General features: G+C 44.8%; 1 protein-coding gene across 6 annotated transcripts in view; it reads right to left on the reverse strand.

The window, feature by feature from the left end:
- Positions 1–25,539, reverse strand: part of GRAMD1B (GRAM domain containing 1B) — a 101,509-nt gene that overhangs the window by 20,467 nt on the left and 55,503 nt on the right. For 5 of the 6 annotated variants that reach the window (XR_015706053.1, XR_015706054.1, XM_087763398.1 and 2 more), the window contains exons 3-4: positions 14,948–15,158; positions 7,501–7,521 (exon numbers count right to left, since the gene is read on the reverse strand). Coding sequence is in view for 4 of the 6 variants with exons in the window: in XM_087763398.1 (XP_087619524.1) it covers positions 7,501–7,521; positions 14,948–15,158 (232 nt within the window). In the remaining 2 variants the exon portion in view is untranslated. The remainder of the gene's footprint in view (positions 1–7,500; positions 7,522–14,947; positions 15,159–25,539) is intronic. The other variant, XM_087763399.1, reaches the window with a different exon arrangement.

Consider the following 25,539-nt stretch of genomic DNA (forward strand, 5'->3'; position numbering starts at 1 on the left):
TATCTCCATTTCCTCTCAACAGCCCTCTCCTATCTCTTCCAGCTGCGCAATACAACTCTCCCAAAGCAGAAAGGTGGGTGCATCTCAGAGCCTCCCAGCAAAGGCTCCAAAAAGCAAAGTGATTAGAGAAGGTAGCTTCTGTTTGAGAATGGTGTTGGTGGGGTCGCAGGGGTGGGAGGAATATGAAGTTTATTTAGCATTAGTCTTACAAAATTGCCAAATGCTGTCAAACCAAAGAAAGAAACATGGACCCGCCCCCCAAAGCATTCCCTCTTCTTCACACCAATTCAACGAACTAGAAACAATATTTTTTAACATCAACGCAGCACTTCCCATATTTGCTCCAGTCCTGTGGGCCCAAAGGAAAGGATCTTACTTCTGAATAAAATCTGCTAACCAGAAGATGCCAGAAATATGAACTTTACTTACCAAGCTCCTAGCCTGAACATCTGGAAAAGATCCTGGTCAGAGATGGGCTCCAGCAAGAGCCCAAGCCCAAGATTTCCTGGGACAAGCAGACAGGATGGAAAGGAGCGGGGAATAGGGATTATAATCAGCTCTGAGCTTTGGGTTCAATGCATTGCAGCAACCCAACTTAGCAGTACAGTTTCCATGTGGAGGGGTGCTCCCCTACCCCCCTACCCCACACGCCCCCCCCCCCCCCCCCCCCAGTAAGGGATGTTCTGACCTGTCTAAAACCTGTACTACAACAGATGCTTCTGCTTAGCACCAGAACTTCTGTCAGAGTGACAAACAGTTCAGTTTAGAGACACTCACAGCTGGAATTTCATCTGATCCATGGCTGACATTTTCTTGTGCTAAGTCAACAAGCCGCTCCAGGTCCCACAGCAGACACGGCAGTTCTTGATCCAGCACAAGATCCCAGAGAGCCCCACACTCCAGCAAGGAATCCATAGCGTTCCCTCAGCACTTGCACAGCTCCCCGTGTTCTCAGTCAAACTCTGCTTTTCCTGTTCCTGCTGTCACTGCTTCTTGTTTAGATTCAAAGTCGAAAGAGATACAGCAGCTTGGCAGGAGTTTATGTGCCTTCCCCTACCTTCCTGCTTACATTCAGGTCGTCTGCCCTAGCAGCCTCTGTAGATCTGAGAGAGGATTTGCTCTCCAATGGACTCTGAAGAAGCGGCTCATTAGGGTAAGCGTGCTGGCGGGCAATCTTTGTGCTCTTCTGCTCGTCTCACCAGCTTCTTCCTGTGGACATCACTTAAAGAAGCACTGCAAAAGTGCCGACAGCCTGAGCAGTCCCAAGCAGGTCTGTGCAAGGCATGTGCAGCTCCCAGCCGAGGCCTGATGCCCAGGACTACCAGAGCTAGCAACTGAAATAAGCTCCGACTGCCAGGACCCCACCGGACCAGCTGTAATTCACAGATCTAGCCGCAGTTTCCAGAACTGAAAGGACAGTAAAACAGCTTGGAGACTTCAGCTGCCTTTTTTTTTTTCCCCTTTGAAACCAGAAAAGCAGTTATTCTTATTCCTTCAGTGCCTGCCTCAGGCTCTCCTCTCTAGTCCCTCTCTGCTCTGAAATGCAGCTTCGGTCTTTGTTAACGTTTCTCATGGAAGGAGCGGGTGGGGAAGATACCAAAATGACTCGCACGAGCTTTAAGTTACTGGAGCTGGGTAATTCTGTCGGCCAATGCCCTGCAGTAACCCAGGCTCAGCCCTGCCTCCCAGCAGATGTTTCCTGTAATGGAAAGTTGCTGGACAGAGTGTGCTGGGGGAGGCGCGAGGGGAGTAAGGAGAGACCAGTCTAAAGAGTATAGCTATGAGAAATCAGCCATGTGAGACCCACACAGTTAGAAATCTTAAGGGCTCCACTACTCCTGTATGTATCTCTGAGCTCTCCGAAAAAGCATAGGTCTTTGGAGGTCTCCTTCATTCATTAGCCAGGTCACTTTGGAAAAGAAGGGCAAGGGCTTCCTTCAGGCTCCAGCAAATGAACTCCCTGCAGGTCCCAGGAAGATTGCTTGGAGCGCTGGAACCCCCTGTATCCTTCTGGCCTTTGTCCCCTGCCTCTCCACCTCTCTGCTCAAGTGTAGAAATGCACAGGTAAACGTCCACACCACGACACCAGTGCTGCTCAGCCATGATGCCAAGTCTGTGGAAACAAGTATACTGAAGTAAAATCCTCATTCCTCCTAACCAACTGGGCACATACATCTCAAAAGAAACAAACTAAAAAAAAAAACCAACCAAGCAACCAACCAAGTCCCTGCAAAGCCACTGTTTCATTCCGGGGCCAGTGACTGCAGTTTGCTCACTGACAGGAAGGCCTGACAAGTGCTCTGTCTGCTCAGATGCACCACAAAACCATTGCTGGTGCTAGACACCATACACGTCTCTCTGTTTAGCCCTGTTAGAAGGAAGCAGTACATCCATCTGCCACCCCAAGATGAGGGGACCATAAACAAAATTTCTGTAGCCTGGGAAGGACAAAGAATTAGGATTACAGACATCTGCGAAGTACATGCATTGCTTTACTGAATGGCCCTCTTTGCTGGAAACTGCTTATGGGATTACTTCCAAAAAAAAAAAAAACCTGCCAGGATGCTTCTGTCTACACACCCACCCACCTCTCTTTGCAGAGATGAATGGCACAAGTCATCGGAAGAGCTAACCCGGAGGTGGAGACAGCAAACATTAACTCTACTGCAAACAGAGAGAGACGGGACAGGATGGCACTGCAAGGGTGGAGAGGCTTGGTGGGGGAAATGGGGAGAAAAGGGTGACTCTCCGTGATAGGATCTCCCTGTTAACACACGAACAAATCCTCTGAGAGCAAATGTAAAGCAACTGTTGCTGGGGGATGGGACAGGACAGGGAAGTCTGACAACACAAGAACTGAGAAAGGTATAGACTTGTACAGCACTTGGCACAGAAAACAGGTGAGGAGGAGAGATGGCAATGGCAAGAGGCAGAGAGAAAAGGGGGAAGGAAAACCTTATCCAATTTGCATGACCGATGGACTTGCTCTTAACTCTTTAGGGAAAATTTACATTGCTTCTGGACAGAACAGGAAAACTACTGGAAAAGAACAGAATACATTCCCTGCTTGTGTGGGAGAGTTTATATCCCACTGACAGCTGGACTGCTATGCTGATTAATGCCAGCAAAGAAACCGGCCACCTGTCCTGCAGCATTTCTTCCAAACCCAGTCTGGTCTCTTGGGTTTTTTTCCCTTTCTTTTTTTTTTTTTCCCCCCTTTTAAAAGTGAATGTACAGCAGAGGAAGAAGCTTCAAAGTAATCACTGGCCATTTGGGGTAGAAAGTGGATTTGAATTCATCATCACATGAGCTTGCACCAAAAGCTCACTTCTAATTTAGTGCCTCTACACCACAGTAACTGTCAGGCCTGGTAATCCATACACCCAAAATCATGGAAAATCTGAAGGGAATTGCCTATGAAAAATACCTGAAAGACAATGAGTTAACATTGCTCCAGAAACAGTCTGACAAAATGGTTACTGGAACTTAAAAGATGATTGCACTGATTTACAGAAAAAAAGGCTGTTTGTTCAGCACCTTGCTAGCTCATCATCGGGCCTGGATTTTTGCAATAAACCCTGCTTACATGACTGCTGTTGCTGAGTCAGACTCAGGCTGCCACCCATTGGAAAGCCATTTCTGATGTTTTCCCTAAATTGATGCGTAATTTCTTTGTCTTTGTCAGGAACATTTTACTCTTTCCAACAGCTGAGTTTCCCCCTCCACTCTGGTACCTACGAGGTCTCCAGAGGGTACTGCAAGAGAAAAAGACAGCACACCGAGACCAGCAAAGGCTGATTTCTTATGGTGTTCTTAAGAAGCTGCAAGCACTGCTCAAAGGTCTCCACAAAGAAAGGCCCTTCACAGCATCACAGTCCACCATGGATTCTCAGCCACCTCCTAACTCCTAGTGCCCAGGCTTTTGCCGCAGTTTTCCCAAAGGAAAACCTAGGGCTCTCTCCTTTACGTGGCTACCTGCTTGCATCCAAATAAATTTGGATTTATTTCTGAGACTTTCACCTCTTGCAAGCCAGGCTGAAAGTTGCCCTGAGTGCACAGCATTTGTTTGCAGAACTGCAGGTGCAGGGCTCCTGTTCCACACCCTGTTTGATCCTCAGTGCAGACTTTGCTCTTCCAAAGACAAATGGGTAGAACTGTGCTCCTGTTGATCTTTTCAGACTTACTAGGACAGCAAATGTTTCTAGTAATACTTAAGAACACCTAAAAGAGACAATTAGTGGTTTTTCACTGTAATTTTTTTCCCCCACTAACCAGTCTGGGGCTATCCTGCACGGAGGTGAAGAGGGGATGGTTCAGGCCAGTTATAGGGAGAAGCTGCAAGAAGAAAAAAATTCAAGCATGGTTGCAAAAGAGAAGGCAGGTGAAAGGAATGTGCCTAGATAAACACAAAGGAAAGGAGTACAGAGTCAGGCAGATCTTCGGATCGGAATAGTAAACTGAAAAGCTCGTGGACAGATACAAATCTCAGCTCTTCACTGGTGTCACCTGTGTTTGCTCTAACTTTTCAAGATCATCTTATTCTCTTTCCTGGGAGTATGCTCTGCAGATTCTCCTGATGCCTGGTGTCTACCCAGGGCAGGGACTACAGGAGGGAATTTACAGAAGCAAGCCTTGCCATAGAGTGGCAGCTAGAAATGCTGCGGAAAATTGGAGACATACAGCCTAACTTAGGAACAGTTAGGGAAGTAGAAGGATCAACGGTCCAACTGAGAGAGAAGTAGGCAGAAAAAAACCATGGCAGACTTGCTAAGCTCAGTGCCTCAACTCTACACTGACCCAAAGACACAAAAACTGAGAGCTCCTCCATGCTCGGAAATGGGGCCCTTCACCCAAAGCCCAGAGAGAAGGAGAAAAACAAAGGAGAGAACTCCCGCCTTTGGCAGCAAAATACCTCCAGTTTGCCTAATTCTAATGACGTCTGCTGGGTGACAAATTCCTTCTACCAACTTGTGGAGTTCCTACCACCCCCACAGCCAGCGCAATCTTGTCCTTCACATCATCAGGGAAGTGAAACACAAATTTCCCACCTCTCTGCACATCAGGTCTACAGAGTAAGTCGCATCTCTGTTTCAGTAAACAAAATTACAGAGAAAATTTGTTTTTGAGATCTATTCTCTTTTTATAAAAATATATTTTAGAAGTATTTTTAAAATAATACATCAATTAACAATAATTCAACATGCAAACACACACGAACTGCATCCTGATGGCTAAGCATAGATGGGTGGGGCCTAAACCACAGCTGACCAACAAGCTCAGTTTCAGTCCATAAGAGCAACAGTTCTTCCAAAACAGAGTCTCCATGTCTGCAGTTCCTCACTAAAGACATGAGAAACACCTCAAGGACTTTTTATTTCTGCTGCTAGTGAACTCAACCAGCCCAGCAATGGTCTGCTCTTCTACCACGAGGACACGAACACAAAGCAAACCCTGTAAGGTCGAGTATATATATTCTCAAACTGGTGTTCTTCTCTACATCTTACAGTGCATCTGGACCAGTTTGCATTTGTCCTCTGGAAAGCAAAGCAGAGAAAGCACACCAAGACCAAGAAAGGGCAGGCCTGCCAAACCAATCCGTGACCCACCCCTTTTCTCCCACTTCTCAATCTGGTAGGGATGCCAATCCCAAAAAGCACTGGTAGGATCAAAAGGAGAACACACAAGGCGAGAGAAGTTGGTAGCATCTTAAGGAAAAAGTAGAGAAAATGGAATCCAGGAGAGGGAAAAAGAAGGGTTCTAACTGGCAAAGAGGGATACAGTGTTACAAGGACAAAAAGACCAGCTAAAAGCAGCAAAAACTGAAGTCATCTTAGACAACTGGCATTCTGACCACCGATGCTCTGGGGATCTTTGGAGACCGTGTGCTCTTTGAGGCAAGAACTGTAATTTGGGTTTGTGTTTGTACAGTGCCTGGCACCCGGGGCTGCTGAACTGGCACAAAGAACAATGTGGAGGGTGTTTGCTCTGAGCATAGTGAAGTTTATGTAAAATGAAAGCAGGGGAAAGCGAGTAAAGGAAATTGTAAGGTTTTGTGAAGGAGCAGCCTCCATAGATTCATTTCCAGAGCTGCTCTTGGGGGGGAAAGGAATAGAAGAATCAGAATGGTCCAAATGCCAGAAACATCCTGCCTGGAAGGAGTTGGCAAAGAAGGGAAAGTATATCAAGGACATGCATTAGCAGATTTTTAATGCTAATTGTACTGCCAATTAGGATCGACTGCCTTCCTGGAGTTTGCAGCCCATCCGTACTTCCACATTGCTGCTTTTATCTGGCCAGAGTGCCTCTACTAACTAGAATATGGTTTGGTTTGGTTTGGTTTGGTTTTCTAAATGAAAATAATTGGGGGGTAAACCACAAAAAATGCAGCCAGTGCTTACTCTCCGGATGTACTGTCTCTCATGCTGAAAATACATATGGAGGAAAAACAAGAGAACAGAAAAATAAGATAGAAAGGACATGAAAACACAAGAGACCCACAGAAGCAGACCACAGGAAAGCATCATGCAGCAGGGTATGGATCTCGGCAGCTACAGTCAGAAGCAGCTTTTGCATAATACCACAAGTCACCTTTAGCCGCGGCCACAGATTCACATTTTTGCAGCAGCTTGGTTGGGCCTGTGCATCTGCCCAAATTGCCTCACTCCATGTTCTTTTATCTGCCACTTCTCCACCAGTTTGGCCTACCATGGTTTATACTTCATTCTTAATGCCCTTGCTGCTATGCTTCTCTCTGCTTCTGAGATCACATCTTTTCCTGTCCTTGCTACTATCCTGGTGCTGATTATATACAGCAAATAAATAGGGCTGCCTCTCAGGCCTCTGTCAAATCTGACCACACTGTATCAGCCAAAATCCCCGGTTCTAATGTCTTAAGCTGCAGGAAGGTAGGAACTGTTGCTGAACACGGAATGGCTGCTGCATCTGCCTACAAAATCACGGTACTGCTGCTATCTACTTTAGAGCACCCGAGGGGTGGGGGTTCAACTGTGCAAAAGTGACACCTATTGTGAAAATCTGCACAGCTTTGTACCACCAGCTTTGTACTGAAAGCACTGCCACTTGTGCTTGCGGAACGAAAATAAGATCAAGGCAGAAGCAAAAGATGGTTTGTGTTTCAGTGAGGTCAATAGAAAATAATTCCTCTCTCGCCCCACACCACCCTGAGAGATGCAAAGGGTTTGCACGGTGGCAGCTCCGTTTGTCACCACATCAAGACAAACTCTGCTGGGAAACTGGAAGGTACGGGATGTGAAGATCATCAGAAGAGTGACTGAAAAGACAAAGCTTTTGCTCTTTATCTCTGGCATCCTTTCCCTCAGGATGTCAGTCCTCCTTTGCCAGTTCTGAGCCATTTCCATCTCCTCTTTTAGGAAATGGTCAGTATGCCCCAGTGCCACTGCAAAGCCCCTTTGCACCTTTCCCCCCACCCAGGTACCCGGCCCATATTCACCCAGGGACAAGAGAAACTGGAGTACTTACATTATACCAACTCTGGCTTTTCTGTAAGGACAAAATAAAAGAGAAGCATTAGTTAGCACAGAGATCTTAGGATCAAAAAGAAAGATGGACAGAGAAACTAGGTCCAATCTGGTTTGTATAATTAGTGAAGTGAAAGTGGGATTAAACGGAAGTTTTCAATGGATTTCACAGTGTGGTCTAACACAGTTATTTCCAGTTACAGGAACAAAGAACAAATCCAGAAGCACGAGTCCATAATAGGAAACAATTCAGGCTAATGTGTGCATGTCCACATGCACGCACACACACACCAACTCACGCGCGCATGCTGCAATCATTTTTGCAGAACAGCAGCGCCCGCTAGCAACAGAGGAGCTAATCATAATCATTGCCAGCCATTTCTTTTAGAGGCTTCATTCTTCCACGTCTGCTGGCTAGGTTGCAAAAATCACATTGCGTTTAATGGACCCTGTGCAAATAAGCCCTCGAAGAACTACCAGAAGGCAGGGACACAATTTTACTCACAAAAGCCATCAGGCAAAACTTTAAAGAGTATTTTAAATTTTAAAAGGGAGACACATATAGAGCCAGGAAAACTGCTGAAGAAAATCAGTAGAAAAGCTAAGCAAAAAAAAAAAAAAAAAAAAAAAAAAAGGGCTGGTTTTTCGTTTGTTTTTTTTTTTTTTTTTTTCCCAGAATTTCAGTGCACAGTGTTTTGCATCATCTGCACATGTGATTTTTTTTTTTTTTTTGTCTTCATCATGGCATTTCAGATGGTTTGAGAGGACAGGCCACATGTCACACTGGAGCTAGCTAGTATGAAAAAGCTAGCTCAGCTTGGAAAGTCACACTTGGCAATTTTCAGCTGGAGGTGAGATTTATCTGCACAGAGAGAGGAAGAAATAAGCTTCACACTCCCACTCCAGTCAGGCTGGCTTTCCAATGCCAGGACATTGAGCAGAACTGACAGAACGTATAGGCATCCCCCATTTTAGGGTGGATTTACCTCAGGGCAATGAAGCTGGGGGGCACTGTAGCCTTTCACCACTAACAGTGGTCAGCTACAGTGCATATTGCCAGGGACACTGTGTGTCAGCAGCCACACAGCTGTGCCCGTCCCCCTCTCCCAACCAGCAATGGCATGCCTACATTACACTTGGGGGACTTGAGTCTAATAGAAAAGGACAGAAGCAATATTTCCCTGCATTTCTTTCTTTGACATCATCTTGCTTCTGACCTTGGACTGGGAGTATTTTTCACAGCTTTATACCCAGTCTGGAATATGAAGGAAAGCATACTGTTCTCCAACTTGTAACAGAGGCTGTGGAAGTTTCACTCAGAGTTCATATTCACAGAAACACAGAAACTATCTGCGCTGGGATAGCCCACAACAGGACCAACGACGTACAGGATGTTTACCACAGGAAAGTAAGTGCAAAGTGTTAATGAGATCAGATTGGACCAGAGATTTCTATGAAGACATGGGGTTGCTTACAATGTTCGTTCCCTAGACCTCCCTGCTTGCAGTTTCCTATGCTCCCTATATGCCACTCCAGTAAACAACCTTACTGGCATCTGGATCTCGTTCACGGAGTCAACATTTCTGAAGGATCTCTTGCAACCTTGGACATTTCTGCCAGTTTCACTGCACTGGTCTCTAATGAAAAACCCCACAGTAATACAGTATATGCCACAGGCCAAAATACAAAAGTTTGACGTCAAAAAAGAGCAATACCCCTAAGGCCTTTCCCCAAATCCTGGGAAAAGGATATGAACTGAAGAACTAAACACACAGTATGGCTCATCAACTAACCAGAGGAATTTCCCCTTACTTCCTGCACTTTTCCATACTTGGCCATATGCTCCATTCATAAAGGATCTGGTTGAAGTCATCCTTCTCTGCAAGTAGGACATGGAAAAAGGCCTTATGCAATTCAGCTATACTAAAAAAAAAAAAATCAGGGGAATTAATCTTAACCCATGTACACACCACCTTGTCCTGAGGAGCACAGGGTCTAAGATGGAGTGATTTTCCTGCAAATTTGTTTTGCCATCTGTCTGCCTTAATGAGGCAAAAGGCGTAACTCAGAAATTCCTGGGGAAAAAAAAAATCATAATCAAACTATAATTGGCATACGGAAAACAGAGACACTGCTGTCACTGTGTCTTCTAAATCAGGGTGCACATGTTGTGGTGTCAGCACACTGCAACAGGATTTCATTCCCCTCTGCTACATTAATTGCAGTAACTCTTTTTTCCCCCCTCACGTTTGAATGTCCCCAAGCTGTGGCTCCTCTGTAAAGGAGCTCTGCAGCTTCTCCTTTCTTAAGCTCTTCCACACAATTATACTGACATCCAAGCCTCATCCTTTGCCTCCACCAAGTGTTCTAAACATGAGGAGATTCCTTCCCCCTGACCCCTATGTTTTGCAGGTGGAACAGACTACAGGAAGTCCAAAGAGAAGGGAGACTCTCTGAGTCCTTAGATCTATCTTCAATTTTATTTACCTTTTCTTTAACTCACTGAGAGTCAGAATATAGGGGGATGCTAACTGTGAAAATCAAGAGACAGTATAATGGAGGGGAAAAAAGAAAGAAAAAGGAAAAACATATTCTTACTTTGAGCAGGTTAAGTCTGTCATACTGGAAAAAGAAACCATAAGCATTAGAGCTGAAAAGAGAAAATAAATAAGTAACAGAGGAATGGAGTTGCACACAGAAGTGGAAAAGATGTCACTGATTCGCAGAGACGATGCTATAGGAGCAGATACCAGAGTTCACGGTTACATAGTGGCTGTAACCAGGAAGAACTTAGGAGAACTTGAGGATGGTGAAAAATGGGATATTTTCTCTGAGCCTTTAATTAATATAGTGTTGCCTCTAAATCTTCATGGGTTAATGATCTCATATTTGCATATACTGCTATGGAAGATTACAGCTTTACAGTGCAGATGGGAAGCAGTGGATCAGGCATACGAAGTTCAGCCTGCTAACTTGATGCCAACACAAGTTTCCACCTTTTAGCATTACTGGGAGCAGGATCACAACTCACTCCTACATACTGCTGCTTCCAGGGGAATCGAAATCTTTTGCCAAGTGAATGGCATGCCATAGAGCTCTAGAAGTATCCCTAAGTCCATTTTACAACTGAGGAAACAGTGGCACAGAACCAGGGTGAGGGCAGAGCTTGGAACGGATTCCAGAGCCCTTTCTCCTGACCTGTGTACTTCCAAAATCTATGCTATTTACCTGGCTTCTAAATGCCCATGGACAAATAACTCAAAGAAATCGATGAAATTTATGCCCAAATCCCTCACCCCAATCCAAACCAACCAGAATTTCATGACCTACTACCTAAAAGGGGATTATTCCACCCAATGGGAGGGGTAAATGAGAAGACACAGCCAAACTCTTCTCATAATCGCACACTGAAAGGACAAGGTGCAACAGTCATAAGCTGCAGTAAGGGAAATCCTATTTGGATAGAAGGAAAAAGCCTGTTCACAACAAGAGTGGTTAAGCACTGGAGCAGGGGCACGACGAGGCTGTGGGATCTCCAGTCTTAGAGGTCTGCAAAATGTGCCTAGCCAAGACTTTAGAGCAACCTGATCTAAGCATATCAGCTCTGCTTTGTGCAGGGGGCTTGGACTAGAGACCTTCCAACTTAAACTGTTCTACAATCTCCAGGGCCTACATCAAAATTCATGTTTTCCCCTAACCTGGTATTTACCCTCAGCATTCATTATTAGCTATAGACAGTGGGAAGAACCTGAAGGATTTGCAATGGAGAGGAAATCACTTTTATCCTTGGGCAAGAGCAAAAGAGTTAAAAATACATATTTCATTGTTGGCTGCTAGCAAAAAGGGGTTTTTTGCTGAGTTCAGAAAGCTGTTCCAGAAGCAGCAGTGTTTGCCAGTAAAAGCCTAAGGCTGACACAGGCCTATAGGTGGTTTGGTCCATGCCACACTGGTGGACAGCATGGAAAAGCAAGCTCCAGAAAAGACTTCCTACAGATGTAATCCAGTGCTTAAAAACTCCTGGTGAAGCGCTCCCTCTGATGGCAACACTGCAGCACGACAATTAACACAACAGACAAAAGAGGGCAAGGGACTTCAAGCAGATCTGTCAGCAATTGTATAAACACAGCATCAAACTCATGGGCTCAAGCTGTTTCATTTCATTAGTGAGACAGGTTGGAAAATCAAACCGTTCTTCTTGCAGAAGAGGGGTGGGGAGAGGAGAAGAGGCTGAGAAAGGAGATTTTAAAATCTTTGTCCTTAAATTCTTTCTTCCTAACCTCTCCCTGTCCTGAACAGATACCATCATCATCTGTGTGGGGAGAATGAGGGGGCTTATTACGCCTGAGGTTCCTCACTTGTTCCAGAGAAAGCCACCTTGCGGAGCACAGAAAAGAGATTCAGCCTTCATGCTGCTTTAGGCTCTCCCTGCGCACAGGCTGTGGGTGAGCAGGGCAGGTGGCTCTGACGCAGGCTGGCGGCCGTCAAGCCCTGGATCCTCTTCCTTCTACACATCGGCTTCCTCGCACTGGAGCTCATCTGAGGGCCACTTCCCTCTTGTTTCTGTAATTGTCTTTAAGTTGTTGGTTTTTTCTCTCAGAAAAGCAAGGGTCTGGCTGCAAGTGCATCACAGTACCACTACACATACATTTTATGCATACATCGCTCTCCACCAATGTTCTTCCCACCAGTCCCTCTCCTAACAAACCTCTCCATAGCTTAGGCAAAGCGCCTCCAGCCTTCCATAGCCTAGCCACGACCTGTCCTGACCCACACACCTCTACTCACCAGCAGTCCTTTAAGGACTCTCTGCTACTCCAGACCTGCATTTTCCATAGAACTTCCTTCACACTTCACTTGAGACATTAGTCCCACAGTCCTCCTTTGTAGTTACCCAAGCTACAGTTACCAAGCACAAGACAATCTGTCTAAAAAAAAGACATAAAGAAGCTTCCAGCAGACACCAGCAATCATGCAAGGTCACGCTGGTTACAAGAGGCATTATGACCAAGGAAAAACAGTAAGCCAGCACTGTAGACTTCCCTGCTCTCTGAGAACTTTCCTAGAATGAAATCTAAGGGATCAACCGGGGAAAGGCCAAGGCATTGATTTAATGGATTATGAAGCCATCCAAGCCATTCTGGTTTTAACTTTACTTGTATACATGTGGAAATGCAAACAGCCTGGCACTTTGTCCGATAAGCATCCCATCTGCCTTTCTGATTTTTACACTCTTCTGAGGGTAGCATAGAGATGTGAGATCAAATCTCAAATGAGCTTATCTCCAATCCAAGCACCCACAGAGAGATCTTCTACTTATTACCTTTCAGAGCGAGCCCATGAATTCTCACAATTCATTTGGGACAGGTCTGTTCTAACAGGTTTAAGCTGGGTTCATTTGAAATCACTGATCTTTAATATTTACATCACACAGGAAAGCATGCAAGGGCAGTAAGCTGAGATCACTGGCCACAAAACTATTATTCATCATAAAAAGCAGGCAAGAAGTTATGGAGATCAACTCTTGTTTCTGAAAGGCATAAAGTAAGGAGAGGAAAGAGAAGGGATTATGGCACTGTTCAGCCTACCAAAGCCAACAGATTTCTCCCTGGCAAAGACAGCAGCTCACTTCAAGGGAGAGGGAAAGCAAACCTTAAAACAAATGCTAAAATTAGTTGGAAGTAATTGAAGGAGTGTGATGAACAGGCCAATTCTCACACCATGTGAGCAAATATTAATGAGATCCCAGTGATATAAGTGAAACCAGCTTCTCAGCTACAGGCATCGGGCTGAGCTCTTGCTGACATTCTCGCAGCCGCACCAGGAGAATGCCTTATTGGGGTCACCGCTCAGTACCACAGGGGGGGTGTCTGAGTGATGAGACAGTTCTACAGTGGGGGACAGGAGAGAAAAAAGAAGGCTTACTTTGGAGAGGCGCTTGTGTGACTTAATCGGAGAGAAAGCATGCAGGAATGAAAAGAGAGAAATTAAGGAAAGAAGAAAAATTACCTCGCAAATCAAGAGAAGGAAAACCCACAGACCCAACAGAAAGCATTATATCCCCCCTTCCTTGTGAAAAGCACCGTGAACTCAAGTCAAGCTTTAGTAGTCACCGTGTTGGTAAAAATCGCACTCCCATGGCCTTAAATCACAGCGCTTTATGGGCCAGGGCAACGCAACTCATCTCTCTAATTCCCCCTCACCAAGGACACCATTCCCCTGACAGAGTGCCCCCCAGTGTGGCTATAAAGATAGCGTGCCCTGCATCCTGCCGGCCTCCCATCTGCATGACTTTCTTTTGGGGACAGACTGCTAGCACCATAATGCATGAGGGTCTCATCCGGTCCTGCTGTCATCGGGCAGTTTTTGTAGGTTCCTGTGTGCACAGGAAGCAAGTCTGACCTCAAGGGCAACCTCAGAACTGACGGGTCTCAAATGATTCATCTTGAAAAAAACCCTTCGCCCTCTCTTTTGAACTCACATACTCCTCCCTTAGCAGTGAGAGATCAGTTCAGCCCAGTGAATGTGGGCCGGTGGATGAACACTTCTTGTCTGTGTGACACAATCCAGCAATAAATCAGGCAAAGATCTAACAACTCATTTCACACAAGCCATCAGAGTTATGCCTGTGACACCGTGAAGCTATTCAGGCTGAAATATTTCACTTCAAAAATCTGGAAAAACACAAGTGCTCCTCACAGCTATCTTATAATACACCGCTGACATTAGGGTTATAATCAAAGGTTATGTTTGGCTCCCAAGGCCCTTGTGTGTGTTTTACCAGGTCCCACTACTCACAGAAAATAAAGAGTCGCCAAACCTGAAACCTGCTTCCTCAGTACAGTAAAGCGAAGACAAGGCTGTTTCTAATATGGTCAAAAGACACCATACCTTTCTAGGGAAAATATCATCTACCCTGGCCAAGACAGTCATAATACTGCACCGATAGGAGGCAATGTGCAGAGGATTGACAAACTGATTCTGTGCAACTTGAACCTCATCTCAACACAGGGCTTAAACAGGACTGGAGAAATGCATGGGCCCTCCAGAGGCTGTCTGCACAGAGGAACCTTTATTTGTTCCATGACCCTTGATGATCCAGATGATAAAAAGTAATTGCAACAAGGTCTTTCTCAAACCCACAGAGCCTCCCAAGGAAACAGGGCCTTGACTGCAAGAAGTTTAGCCTACACAAGCCATTATGGAACTGCAGTACAAGCCCATCAGCAACTCATGGACTCAGGTCGCTGAAAGGATGAGAGAGTTGTGCTGAAGGCTGACCTATGCAAATGGCTCCCAGTTAAGAGAATTTTCAGAAGTATGATGGGGGAAGAAGGAGGAAAGTTAGCCAGAGAAAAAAAGGCATAGGACAAAGCCAGTGTACCGCGTTAGAGTGTTTAGAACTGGGGACATGTGCACATTTTGGCCAAAGTCATTTGCTAGCTCCTTACCTTGGAGTTCTTGGCCCCACTGCGGCCTGACTGAGAGGAACAGCTACGCTGTACACCCTGCTCCGGCGTGGAAGGGGATTTGTCTGATGAGTGGTCTGAGCCTTTTTCCACCATGGCGTCTCCTTGGGAGTCCTGCGTTGTCGGGGACCGGGAGCGTTTGCGCAGGATCGGGGAGCAGGCAGGTGTGCTGCGGTTTGAGTTACTGGCAGTACTGCAGAAAAAAAGAAAGAGCAGGGTTAATAATCTTCAAGTCAAACAGAAAGCAACTGCACCCTTGCCTTGAGGTAGAGTGGTACCCGCAGATTTCTCCAGAAGCACAGCAGACAAATGTGGCTTCCTGAAGCAATGCACCCAATGCCACACTTAGGACTTATGCCCCAGTAAAATTAGGCTGTAGGCAGTTATCATTTACCAGTGGCAGAGGGAACGACAACGGCCTGCCAGTGTCTTTCTCCACCCACTCTTCAATTCATCTGACCACAGATGAAGGCCTACGACAATGAACTCATTCTCTCCTGTTGGCTCTGAGTTTAAAATGATGATCTGAGCTTCGAAAACCTAAACTTGCACTCAAGAATGAGGGAGGTGTCAGTGTGTTCTTGATACAGTCCCACTCTGTCCCTCCTTTATTTTATTTCAGCAAGTGTAACTATTCTTTAACAGGATGCACAAAAATGGAATCATATCTTTCAGGAAACACTCCATTAAAGATCATCAAAAATGATGGGGCACTGGGAGCGCAGTCATGATGACAGACGATGCAGTCATGATTTCCTGTATCAAACCATTCTTTCCCACACCAGTTAGAGTTGGGCATGAAAATGTTTTGCTATAACATAAAAGCTTTCACGATTTAAAAAAAAAAAACAAACAACCCCTTTCATAATAGGGAAAAGCGAGACCTTTCAGAGTTTTACGGAAATTATGAAACATTTAGGGGAATGGAACTTCTCATGCCATATCTTCAGTAAATGCCCTAACACCTAAATCAGAAAGCCTGTTACATACAGAACAGGAAAACTCCGATTTCCTCACTGTTCCTTCTCTTTTGATGCCTCTTCTTCCTGCCAGACTCTTCAAAATACCACACGCTACATCCATTTTCCGTACGTAACTCATTTCCTTCAGCAGTTAAATCTATTTATGAGCAGCCCAAACATCTTTGAGGCCCTTCCAGCTGGTACTGTTCAACTCTGCAACCTGCAGGTTACAGTGGAACCTGGGCTGATCCAGGGATGAACTTTGTGCTAACTCTGCCATGCTGAGTTGTTACGGTACCCCGTTATCTTCCGAGCATTAGAAAGCAGGCCACATCTGAGCGACAGAAGAGCAGACAATAGAAAAAGGATGAGGGAATTACAGCTGTAAGGGACTGAATTAAAGAAGCTAGGACAATCAAACTCTTAAGGGCTATAATTTAAGCCCAATTATATACAGCAAACTGAAGTTTGCTTCTCACAATGGGATGTACAGTGAGTTTGTTAAAACAGATCATTTCCTTTCTGAAAATCTAGAAAAGTTGAATACATGCCTGAGGTTTCATTAATTCTCAGATAAAAATCATATCCACCTCTTACCTCTGAAGATGCCAAAAACATTTTACAAATGTTAGTTAGTAGATACGGGTAGATAATGTAATACACTCCTCCAGTACTTATCAGGTTTAGTTTAGTTTGGTTTGGTTTAGTACTGGATGAACTGGTCTCATAAATTATCCTCTATTTGCTCACTGCTTGTGTTAACACACAAGTGATAAAAGTTTCCCTAAACAACTTGCAGAAAACATACAACCAAGTTGCTTATGCAAACATTAACAGAATCAAATTTCACACTCGTACACACAACGAGCTTGCAATCAGCAAGAACAGCAGCACGGCACTTCGCAGAAAACCCTTAGAAGATATTTTCAAGAATATAAAGCGTGGAAGTTCACATAGATAACGAACAGGCTAGAGAAAATGGGTTTGCAAAATGTTCTGTAAGCAGGAAGATGGATTAAATTACAGACTCCACTCTGTTACCTATTTCTACTTAACAGACTGAGAATCATATAGATATAGAATAATAAAAAGCTGCTTGTTCAAATGCCACCTAAACCCCAAGTTAGCTCCAGCGCGAAGACCTGCAGAGTAATTCCCCCCCCTTAGCTCGTTTCTTGACAGTTCACACCTAACAACGGCACATCTCATGAGTGAAATACGCCGACAGCATACTGCATCCTCCTTTTCCCTGCTCAAGACACAGGAATACCGAATACTAACTACATGTACAGCACAACTGTAGCAATATTCAAGCTTTAATCCCTCCAAATCGTATTTGAAACAAAACAGAAGACTGAGCAAGAGATGCTCTGGACCATTCTCCCAGAAGCATTGCCTGCAACAGTTTAGGTATATCATGAAGTGAAATTATCAGGGGTTTTTTTAGCTTACTGAAAGGTACTAAAGTATCAGGTTTCTTCACAGATTTTCAGACGATCCAGTTAATAGAAGAATTTCACCTTTTGTGTCCTCCTGCTGCTACTTCTCCTGGCTAAACTCAAGATGTACACACTTTTTTAACAACCCAGCATGGTTGCATCTAGTGTACCAATTGTAATCAGCAACTACGTGCATGTGCAGAAGGTGCTGTGCAAATGGTACTAATACCTGAAGTACATCAGCAACGCTTCCAGAGATGGAAACGGTTTTGAATTGCCATTCCTACGGTTAAGAACTCTAAATTCTGAGGCTGAATTGCTCCTGCCTCATGCTGTGTTATTGCTTATCTGGCATTGCATCACATTTCCTAAATCTTGCCCCCAGGATGCTTGATTCAACATAAACTGGTTTATGTGAGAGGTACCCGGAAATACAGGGCAAGAATTTGAAGCCAATGTTCCTGAGTCACATATCACAGCACTAAATTTGTCTGATTAGACATACTCATTTTTCTTCCACAGCTCTACTAAACCTGAGTTTATCATACACAACCTCCTTCTCATTTTCAGTTCATCTGAGTTCATACTCACAAGTTTCATTCTGAGTTTCAGGTTCAAGCAACTCTATGAAGACCAAGTCAAATTCAGTCAAGGTTCTGCTTGCTTTCAGGTTACAGTTATGAAGGAGCACTGAGTTTGTATTGCTTCTAAAGTAAAGCGCAAAATATCCCGTTCAAAACCACGGTACAGCTGCACCATGTGCACGTGAAACTCAGATGAAACCTGCTAAGAAGTTCAGTACTGTTTTACTCAACTTGTAATCAAATGAGAAATGAGGCAAGTTTCTCCTTTTGTGGACTGCAATAAATACATTAATACTAGCTCCAATTTACACTCACTCACAGGCATGGAAGATACATTCTCAGTTTTCACACTCTGAGCACACACATGCTCCAAAACTGGCTTAACGTGCCTAGCACAGATACTGCTAAGCAGCGTGCAGCTACGGAGGCCAATTCAAGCTAATCACCCAAGGTCTTACAAAGCTCTTCAGATGGGTTTTTCAGTCATGGCTGAGTAACCCACACTGCTGCAGCTACACAGGAGCAGCATCAGCACTAACTAGCTTAAAGCTCCCATGTGTATGTTTGTCCAGGCTCAGTTCACACTACTGTAGCCGTATGTTTTGGTGCCAGCTCTGCCAAGCACACTCTCAGGCAGACTCTGGCCCCCAGGTTAGTTTTCCAGTCACTTAGCATCTCTGGCATGCTTTAGAAAACTACATCCATCCATACATATTGTGTTAGGTATGTATAACACAATATGTATGGATGGATTATCATCTTTGCAGAGATAGGGAAACAAAAATAGCTTCAAGGGTGCCTTTTTAGGCTCTCCCTTAAGTCAGTGGCAGAAGGCTGATCAAACTCAGGAGGTCTGAATCTGCCTCATACTATCTGATGACTGGGCAATACTGAATATTTCTCACACAAAGGACTCCATGGGTGTGCACACAATGAAGGACACGAAGAGTCTGTTAATTCAGCCTTTCGTCTCTACCACAGCAAGGATGGGCACAAAAAAACACAAGCCTGCAGCTCTGTCCCACTCGCTTCCCCCTGCCCTGAGCCCCTCAAAATTCTCACTGCTCCTGCTCAGTCCCTGAAGTTTGAATCAGACCCAAGGCACAGCCATGACGAACGCTTTCTGCAGTTGCCATAGTGACCAAGGCCTGCAACTGAACCAGGAATCAAAGTCTGAAATGCCAAAACGGCTTGACCCACTTTGAAAAAAAATAATAGTAATAAATAATGCTTTACAGACCTAATTGACCAGAGCGCATTCAGGGCCTCACATACCCCTGCAGTGTAGCCTTTAGTAGATGCAACACATTAAGTCAGGGACAGAATGCAAACAAGCCCACCTAAGCAGCAGCCCCTTGCTCCTAGGTGAAACCCCTGCATAGAGTATATGAAAGCAGAGAAGGCAGAGTTCATCTCCTTGGTTTACGTTCATACCGTGCCTAAGGCACCTCGTCTTATGACTGGAGCTGCAGTAAAAATAACATAAGCAAGTGTGACACGGCAAGGAGGAGGCCAAACTCTGTTCAGTCGCATGGAGGACAAGCCTCGATATCTGGAGCGGCACAGTGAAGAGCTGAGCTTTCCTTTAGGTGGTGGAAAAAGAACAAACATTTAGCAATGCACAGACAAGCTACCTGGTCGCACCCTACTCAGGACACTCCACAAAGCAAGGATGCAAGGCCAAGAAGCAAAAAGGCCAAACTTCCTCATCCAACAGAATATTCCCTGTAAAGGTTTGGATCAGCTGGTGAACAGAGACTTCAGTAAGCAGTACCTTTTGGGACAGGGTACAGTCTGTACTCCACAAGCTAGGCCTGGGATTCATACAGCTATAAAGGAACCCCTGAGGACTCTGCAATGGTCTAATGGAGAACTCAACAAGAAACTTGACTTTGTTCAAGCCTGTTAAATAAATTCGGCACGAATGACATTCAAGCAGACCTGAATTGACATGAAAGTCTGTCCATCCTACCAGATCTTCTGAAATAGTCACTCTGCCTGCCACTACAACACAGCCATCCCTGGGCTTGAGACAAGCACCCTGCTACAGTTCTTTCCCAAATCACACATGCCCCAATAGCCAGCAGCCATCCTCCAGACACAACAGCTTGCAGAAGAGCGGTGTCACAGCCCCTGCAGCTACGCTGTACGATAGCGGCTTGTTGTTCTCCTCTCAGGTAGTGATACACCAGATTAAGAAAATGCACAGCAAATCCATTTGAATCTGCCAGTTGCAGGATGTGAATTAGAATTTAGCCAGAAGTAATTGCTATGTTACCAAGAGTACCAAAGGATTTGTAACAACCAGGGCAGCTCATCCAAACAAGTGCCAGCTTCAGGCACACAATGCTCCCTACCTTCATTGTGATCACCAGCTTCTCAGACAGCAGCAGAAGATCAATGACACCACTTCCTGCAGTATATTTCGAACCCCCCTGGACTTCCTCAAGAAAGTCCTGATCTGGAAAGCTAATGGGCAGCCTCCAAATACACCACAGTTCTCAAAAGAACTTGCTTGACAAGAGTAAATCTGAAGAGTAAAGCTGAAGTTCCTCACATCTCCCTGCAGCCCATAGCACCTACCTGACAGTAAGCTCTTCAAGGCCCAAAACTGGGGTTACCGACAGTATTGCAAATGACTGACAGTATTGCAAATGTTGGGCTTAATTCTGGAAAGTGCTGAGCACTATGTCCCCAAACCAGCAAAGAACTTAAGCACATACTTGACTCTGTATGTAGACCCACTGAAGTCTACGGGCTGTGCAAACAACGTCAAGCCTGTGCTTACATGCGCTCCTAAACAAGAATGAAGGACATTCTCAAGCATAAAACAGAACTCTACTGATAAAGTCTTGAAAAAGCTACAAGGTCAAGAAGGCACCTCAAGCCTAGCTGTAGTACGAAAAGAGTTAATTCTCCTCAGAAACAACTAGTAAGGGGGTTAATTAGACGCCTACAAAGACACTTTTCTGTGATACAGTCTGACATCAGTGGAAAAAGAAGAGATTCAGAAACTCATTATGCAGTCTACCGAACAGCAAGCAGATGGTAACAACTTTTGGTCATCGCCAACCTACACTCACTTCAGACTAATAATCCAAGAATTAAAACCTCCATATATCCTCAAGCAATTCCCTGGGCTTGCCATTGATTGCTGTACAAGCAATAACAAAATGCTATACTTACATTACATCTCCCAGTAAAAAAGAGAAAAAAAAAAGCATTAAATTAAAAAGCAATGACACCTGTAGGACTGTACAGAAACCAAGCAGTGTTTCATGACAATTGCTTTAAAAATAATAGTAAGAATAGTATACTTTCTGCACATTTTTTAAGCAACTAGTTTTCAACAGAGAAGTCCATCCTTGTCAAAGATTTACTCTGATTATTTTGGTGTCCTCCTCCTATGACATTCAATAGCACGTTTACGTATTCATGAGATAAAATTAATGCAATTATTACGCTTCAGGGGATTAGCAAATCACTGCAAGCGTTAGGAAGGAATTTGCCTTCTGCCCATATACAGCACTGCAAGGCTGGTCAAATGTATTATTAACAATGCCATTGTCTTTCTCTGAATCATTTGATACTGGTTACCACTAGAGACAAGACTATCAACTCTGATGGACAAATAGTCTGATATCTTACAGAAACTCATACTGTGCTGTGTTTGAAACAATCCCTCCACCACTCCCTTCCTATTTGGAGTTATTACAAAAAACCCAAGAAAAAGTTAAAAGTTGGAAAATGCTTTCGAAATAGAACAAGACAGATCTTAATAATACTGTCCAATAATACAACAGTCATCATTTAAAAAGGATCATTTATCTTCAGAGAACCAACGCATGTTATAAATCACACACTAAACCACTCCATCACTCACAAATTAATATAATTCCATTTGTTCCAAAGGAAGACAAACCACATGGAACAAAGTATGATGGATAATACAATGAAATCTGGGAAGCGATAAAGGGGAAATAATGCAAAATAAGAATTTCACATCCCTCTGAAGCTGACGGCATGTCTGTTTCAGACACAGCCCCACATGGTCTCCTGCAGGTCACTCAGTCTATGGCTGCACTTCCAAAGGAGGAACAGATACAGGCTTTGTTTCCTCTCCTCCCCAACGCAATGCCAATGGCTCTTGTAATTAACAGCAAGAATTGCAATATCTGATGCTGTCTTCAAAATCTCAGAGCCTGGAACTTGGGACAGAACAGAGCTTTCAACTTTTGTTTAAAAAATAATTATAATAATGAAGGACACTGTTAAGCCATCTCTGAGGTGAAGAAAAGTTTGAAAACTTGACAGCTCAAAGAACAAAAACAAAATGAAAATAAATCCATGCGTGTTTATTTTAAACCTCATTATTTCCAAGCTAACATCAAAATCTTGCAATAGTTTGGAGATGCAATATTGCTGTCCTACATCAATCCATGTGCATCTTTTCAAGGGAGAGTAAGAAAAATGCAATATAGCACTAAATAGCTAGCAATAAAGATCCATGTGCATTTTTTGATGAGGACATAGGTGTGATACAACTCCTAGATTACCTCAAGAAGAGCACAAACATCTTTCCTTCCTGCCCATCTCCTGCTATAACTTCAGCAAGGCTATGAGCATCCCAAGACTTTATCCCCAGCACAGGTAGCATCCCCCTGAACACATTCCAATCTTGTAGCAGGGGTTTTATAAACCACAGATTAAACATCTAATGAAGCCTCACACCACATCTTATCAGCGACAAAGCGGGGGTGGACAGGGATATTGTAAATCTCAGAAGTAGAAGACAAAGCTAGAGCTTTACATCCTCCCACTCACTCTTGCTGCTCATCAGCATCAGCTTTCATAAGTTAATGGAAGATGCTGTCATCTTCAAAGCTGGGATCAAATAGATTTCTTTTGCTCATCCCTTGATGTTTCATCCCTTTACCTTTCTGAAAACAACAACGCAACAATTTCATGTCCCCTCACCCTGATATCCTCCATGCAACCTCTCTCCTTTGCTCTAACCACACAGCAGCACTGTCCAGCTGAAAGTTAAAAACAGAGAGGGCCAAGGGCTGCAGCCGATACCAGGAAGAGTCAGACACCCTCAGTGCAAGAGCCACACACTTTGTCCCAAGGACCTGGTTCAGGCTGGTCCTCCCACATGGCATATTCTCTCTTGCTTTATCCAGCTTTCTGGTTTTCAGTGGCACGGGCAGTTGGGGGCTTCCCTTGGCAGAATGCTGGGCATCCAAAGTTATTGCACTGATGTACAATACATCTCTGAGATTCAGCTTGAAGTTTCCTTCTGTCCTACTGAGCCAAAATTACAAGCTCCATCCTAAATCTACCAGCTTCAAAAGGAGTTCTCCTGCAGATGCATGTGACTTAATGAAGCAAGGAAACAGGAATATATCCTCTTTACTGAATCAGTGATTTTCATGATGGACAGGACAATGCTAGCTGCCAGTAATCTAAGAAAAAGTGATTTTTTAGTGAATGAGGATTCATCAGATTCTCGCTGCCTATAAACACACACAGTACAATGAGCCCTCATTTCCTACTGCTCTCTCCTGCCAAAAAAATTTAAAAAAAAAAAAAAGCCACCTGTGTAGACTCTGGAAGACAGCCTGAAAAAGTGGCACAAAACAAATTCTGTCCCTCACCATCACTGCAAATATATAAACACAGAGCGGAATACAAAGCAAAACCAAGACATCAGTGTGCATGCTCAGAGCCCTTTTAAAAGCAAGGGAGCACATGGGCAAGCAAATACACCATATTTCTGCAGCAGCTCCAGCTGCCCTCCTGTGACGCATTGCCAGTTCATCCAGCTTCAACCCCCTTCTGCCTCTCTCCGTATACCCAGATGTTATGAGAGCAATAACTGCCCCTTCGGGGATGGGGGATGGGGGAGACAGTAGGCGTAAAGGGAAAAGGAGGAGGGGTGAGGGGAATGAAAACTGAAAAAAACAATCAGATTTGCTCATCGGTTGTTTCAAACAATCGAAAAGGCTGCTTTAGCAATTCCACTGCAGGAGGGGTAGGGTGCGTGCATGGGGGAGAGCAAAGAAAAAAGGAATCAGCCTGTGGAAGGGAAAAGAAACGAAGCATCTCTGCAACATGATGTCACGCTGTCTGCTTTCAAGTCCCCCAAACAGAAAGGAGCAGCAGCAGCAACCAACATGGACTCCAGATTTAATCTGCCTTGAAAGCGTATGTCTCGGATGGTAGATTTGCTCAGCAAACCTGTGTTGAGCACAGCGCATACAGCCCTTTGGCTCTGTCTTTCACACACATACATGCATACGTGCACGCGCGTGCACACGCGTTCAGAGACTGCAGACAGCACATAGACACACAGAGGGGAGAGGAAGAGAGGCATCAGCAGAAGGAACAGGAGAGTAACACTAACCTGGTAGCCATTAGGGACCGTAGTGCAGCGCGGAGCAGCTAGGAATTCATTCATTCATGCACTTGTGTGTGGCGGGGGGAGAGCGAGGGTGGGCCAGCGGTGAGGCGGGAGGGTATTCACCTCCTGCACCATCTCAGAGCCCCTCCCGAAGGGAAGAGGGAGTAGGGGGTGCCTGGGGCGCCTCACGGGCACCCAGGGCCCCCTCTCTGAGCTGCCTTGCCTACTGCTCAGGCGCCTGCCATGGCTCAGCCATGGCTCAGCCTCTCTTCTCCCCCCCACCCCGGCTCTTTGTGGTTATGATTGTTTGTGCGGCTCGACTGAGGTCTGCGCGCCTCTCCCCCTCGCTGCCGGTTCTTTCACACACGCTCCTGCACGCGCACACAAACACACACGCGTGCGCGCGCGTGCACGCAGCCTGTGGGCTGCCGCTTTACATAATGCAACCCCCTTAATGCCTTCATTATTCGCATCTGCCAGAGGAAAAGGGGGGAGGGGGAGCTCCTGCGATTTTTCCCAAGGTCCCCTGATTATACCTGTTTGCCTTTAGATGCTGTTCATAAAGTTTAGCAAAGCCTATGAGTTAAGATCGTACAGGTTGAAAAAATCATAGTCATCCCCCCTGGGTACACACTACACCATTCAGCATGTGGGAGAAAGTTTCGAAACATGTAAGCGTGTCAATGCAAGAACAGTCAGGAAAATTAAACCCTAATTAACTGGTAAAGTGGATTATCTAAACTGAATTATACACTGTGAGGACACACTTATTCAGAATTAAGGTGACCTCAACTCAATTTAGCTTACTCCATCTACGAAGCTAATTTGGTTTCATTTTTCATGCCTATCCAGGTGTAAAACAGGCCTGGGATTTTTAAAGAAACGTTATCAACCGAAGTTTATAACTCTACAGCAGTATTAGTACATGGTGTTTCTTTGGGGTCCATACACACCACTGCATCCCTACACACCCACTCATGGACATCTTTATGCCAGAATAAGGACAAGGGTTTCAGACCCTCTCAGGAGCTCTCACAGTACAATACAAACTACATAAGCTGAAGGATGAAAAAGAAGAGAGCAAACCATCAACTAGCTTGCACTCTTCCTTCCAGTGTATGAAATCAGACCTTGTCTGTGCAAGGAAATAGCATAGAACTGATCTGAACAGCTTTCTGTACTAACA

The sequence above is a fragment of the Nipponia nippon genome, unplaced genomic scaffold (assembly GCF_047370975.1).
Source record: "Nipponia nippon isolate SJK-2023a ecotype South Korea unplaced genomic scaffold, ASM4737097v1 scaffold_28, whole genome shotgun sequence".
NCBI classification, from domain to species: domain Eukaryota; kingdom Metazoa; phylum Chordata; class Aves; order Pelecaniformes; family Threskiornithidae; genus Nipponia; species Nipponia nippon.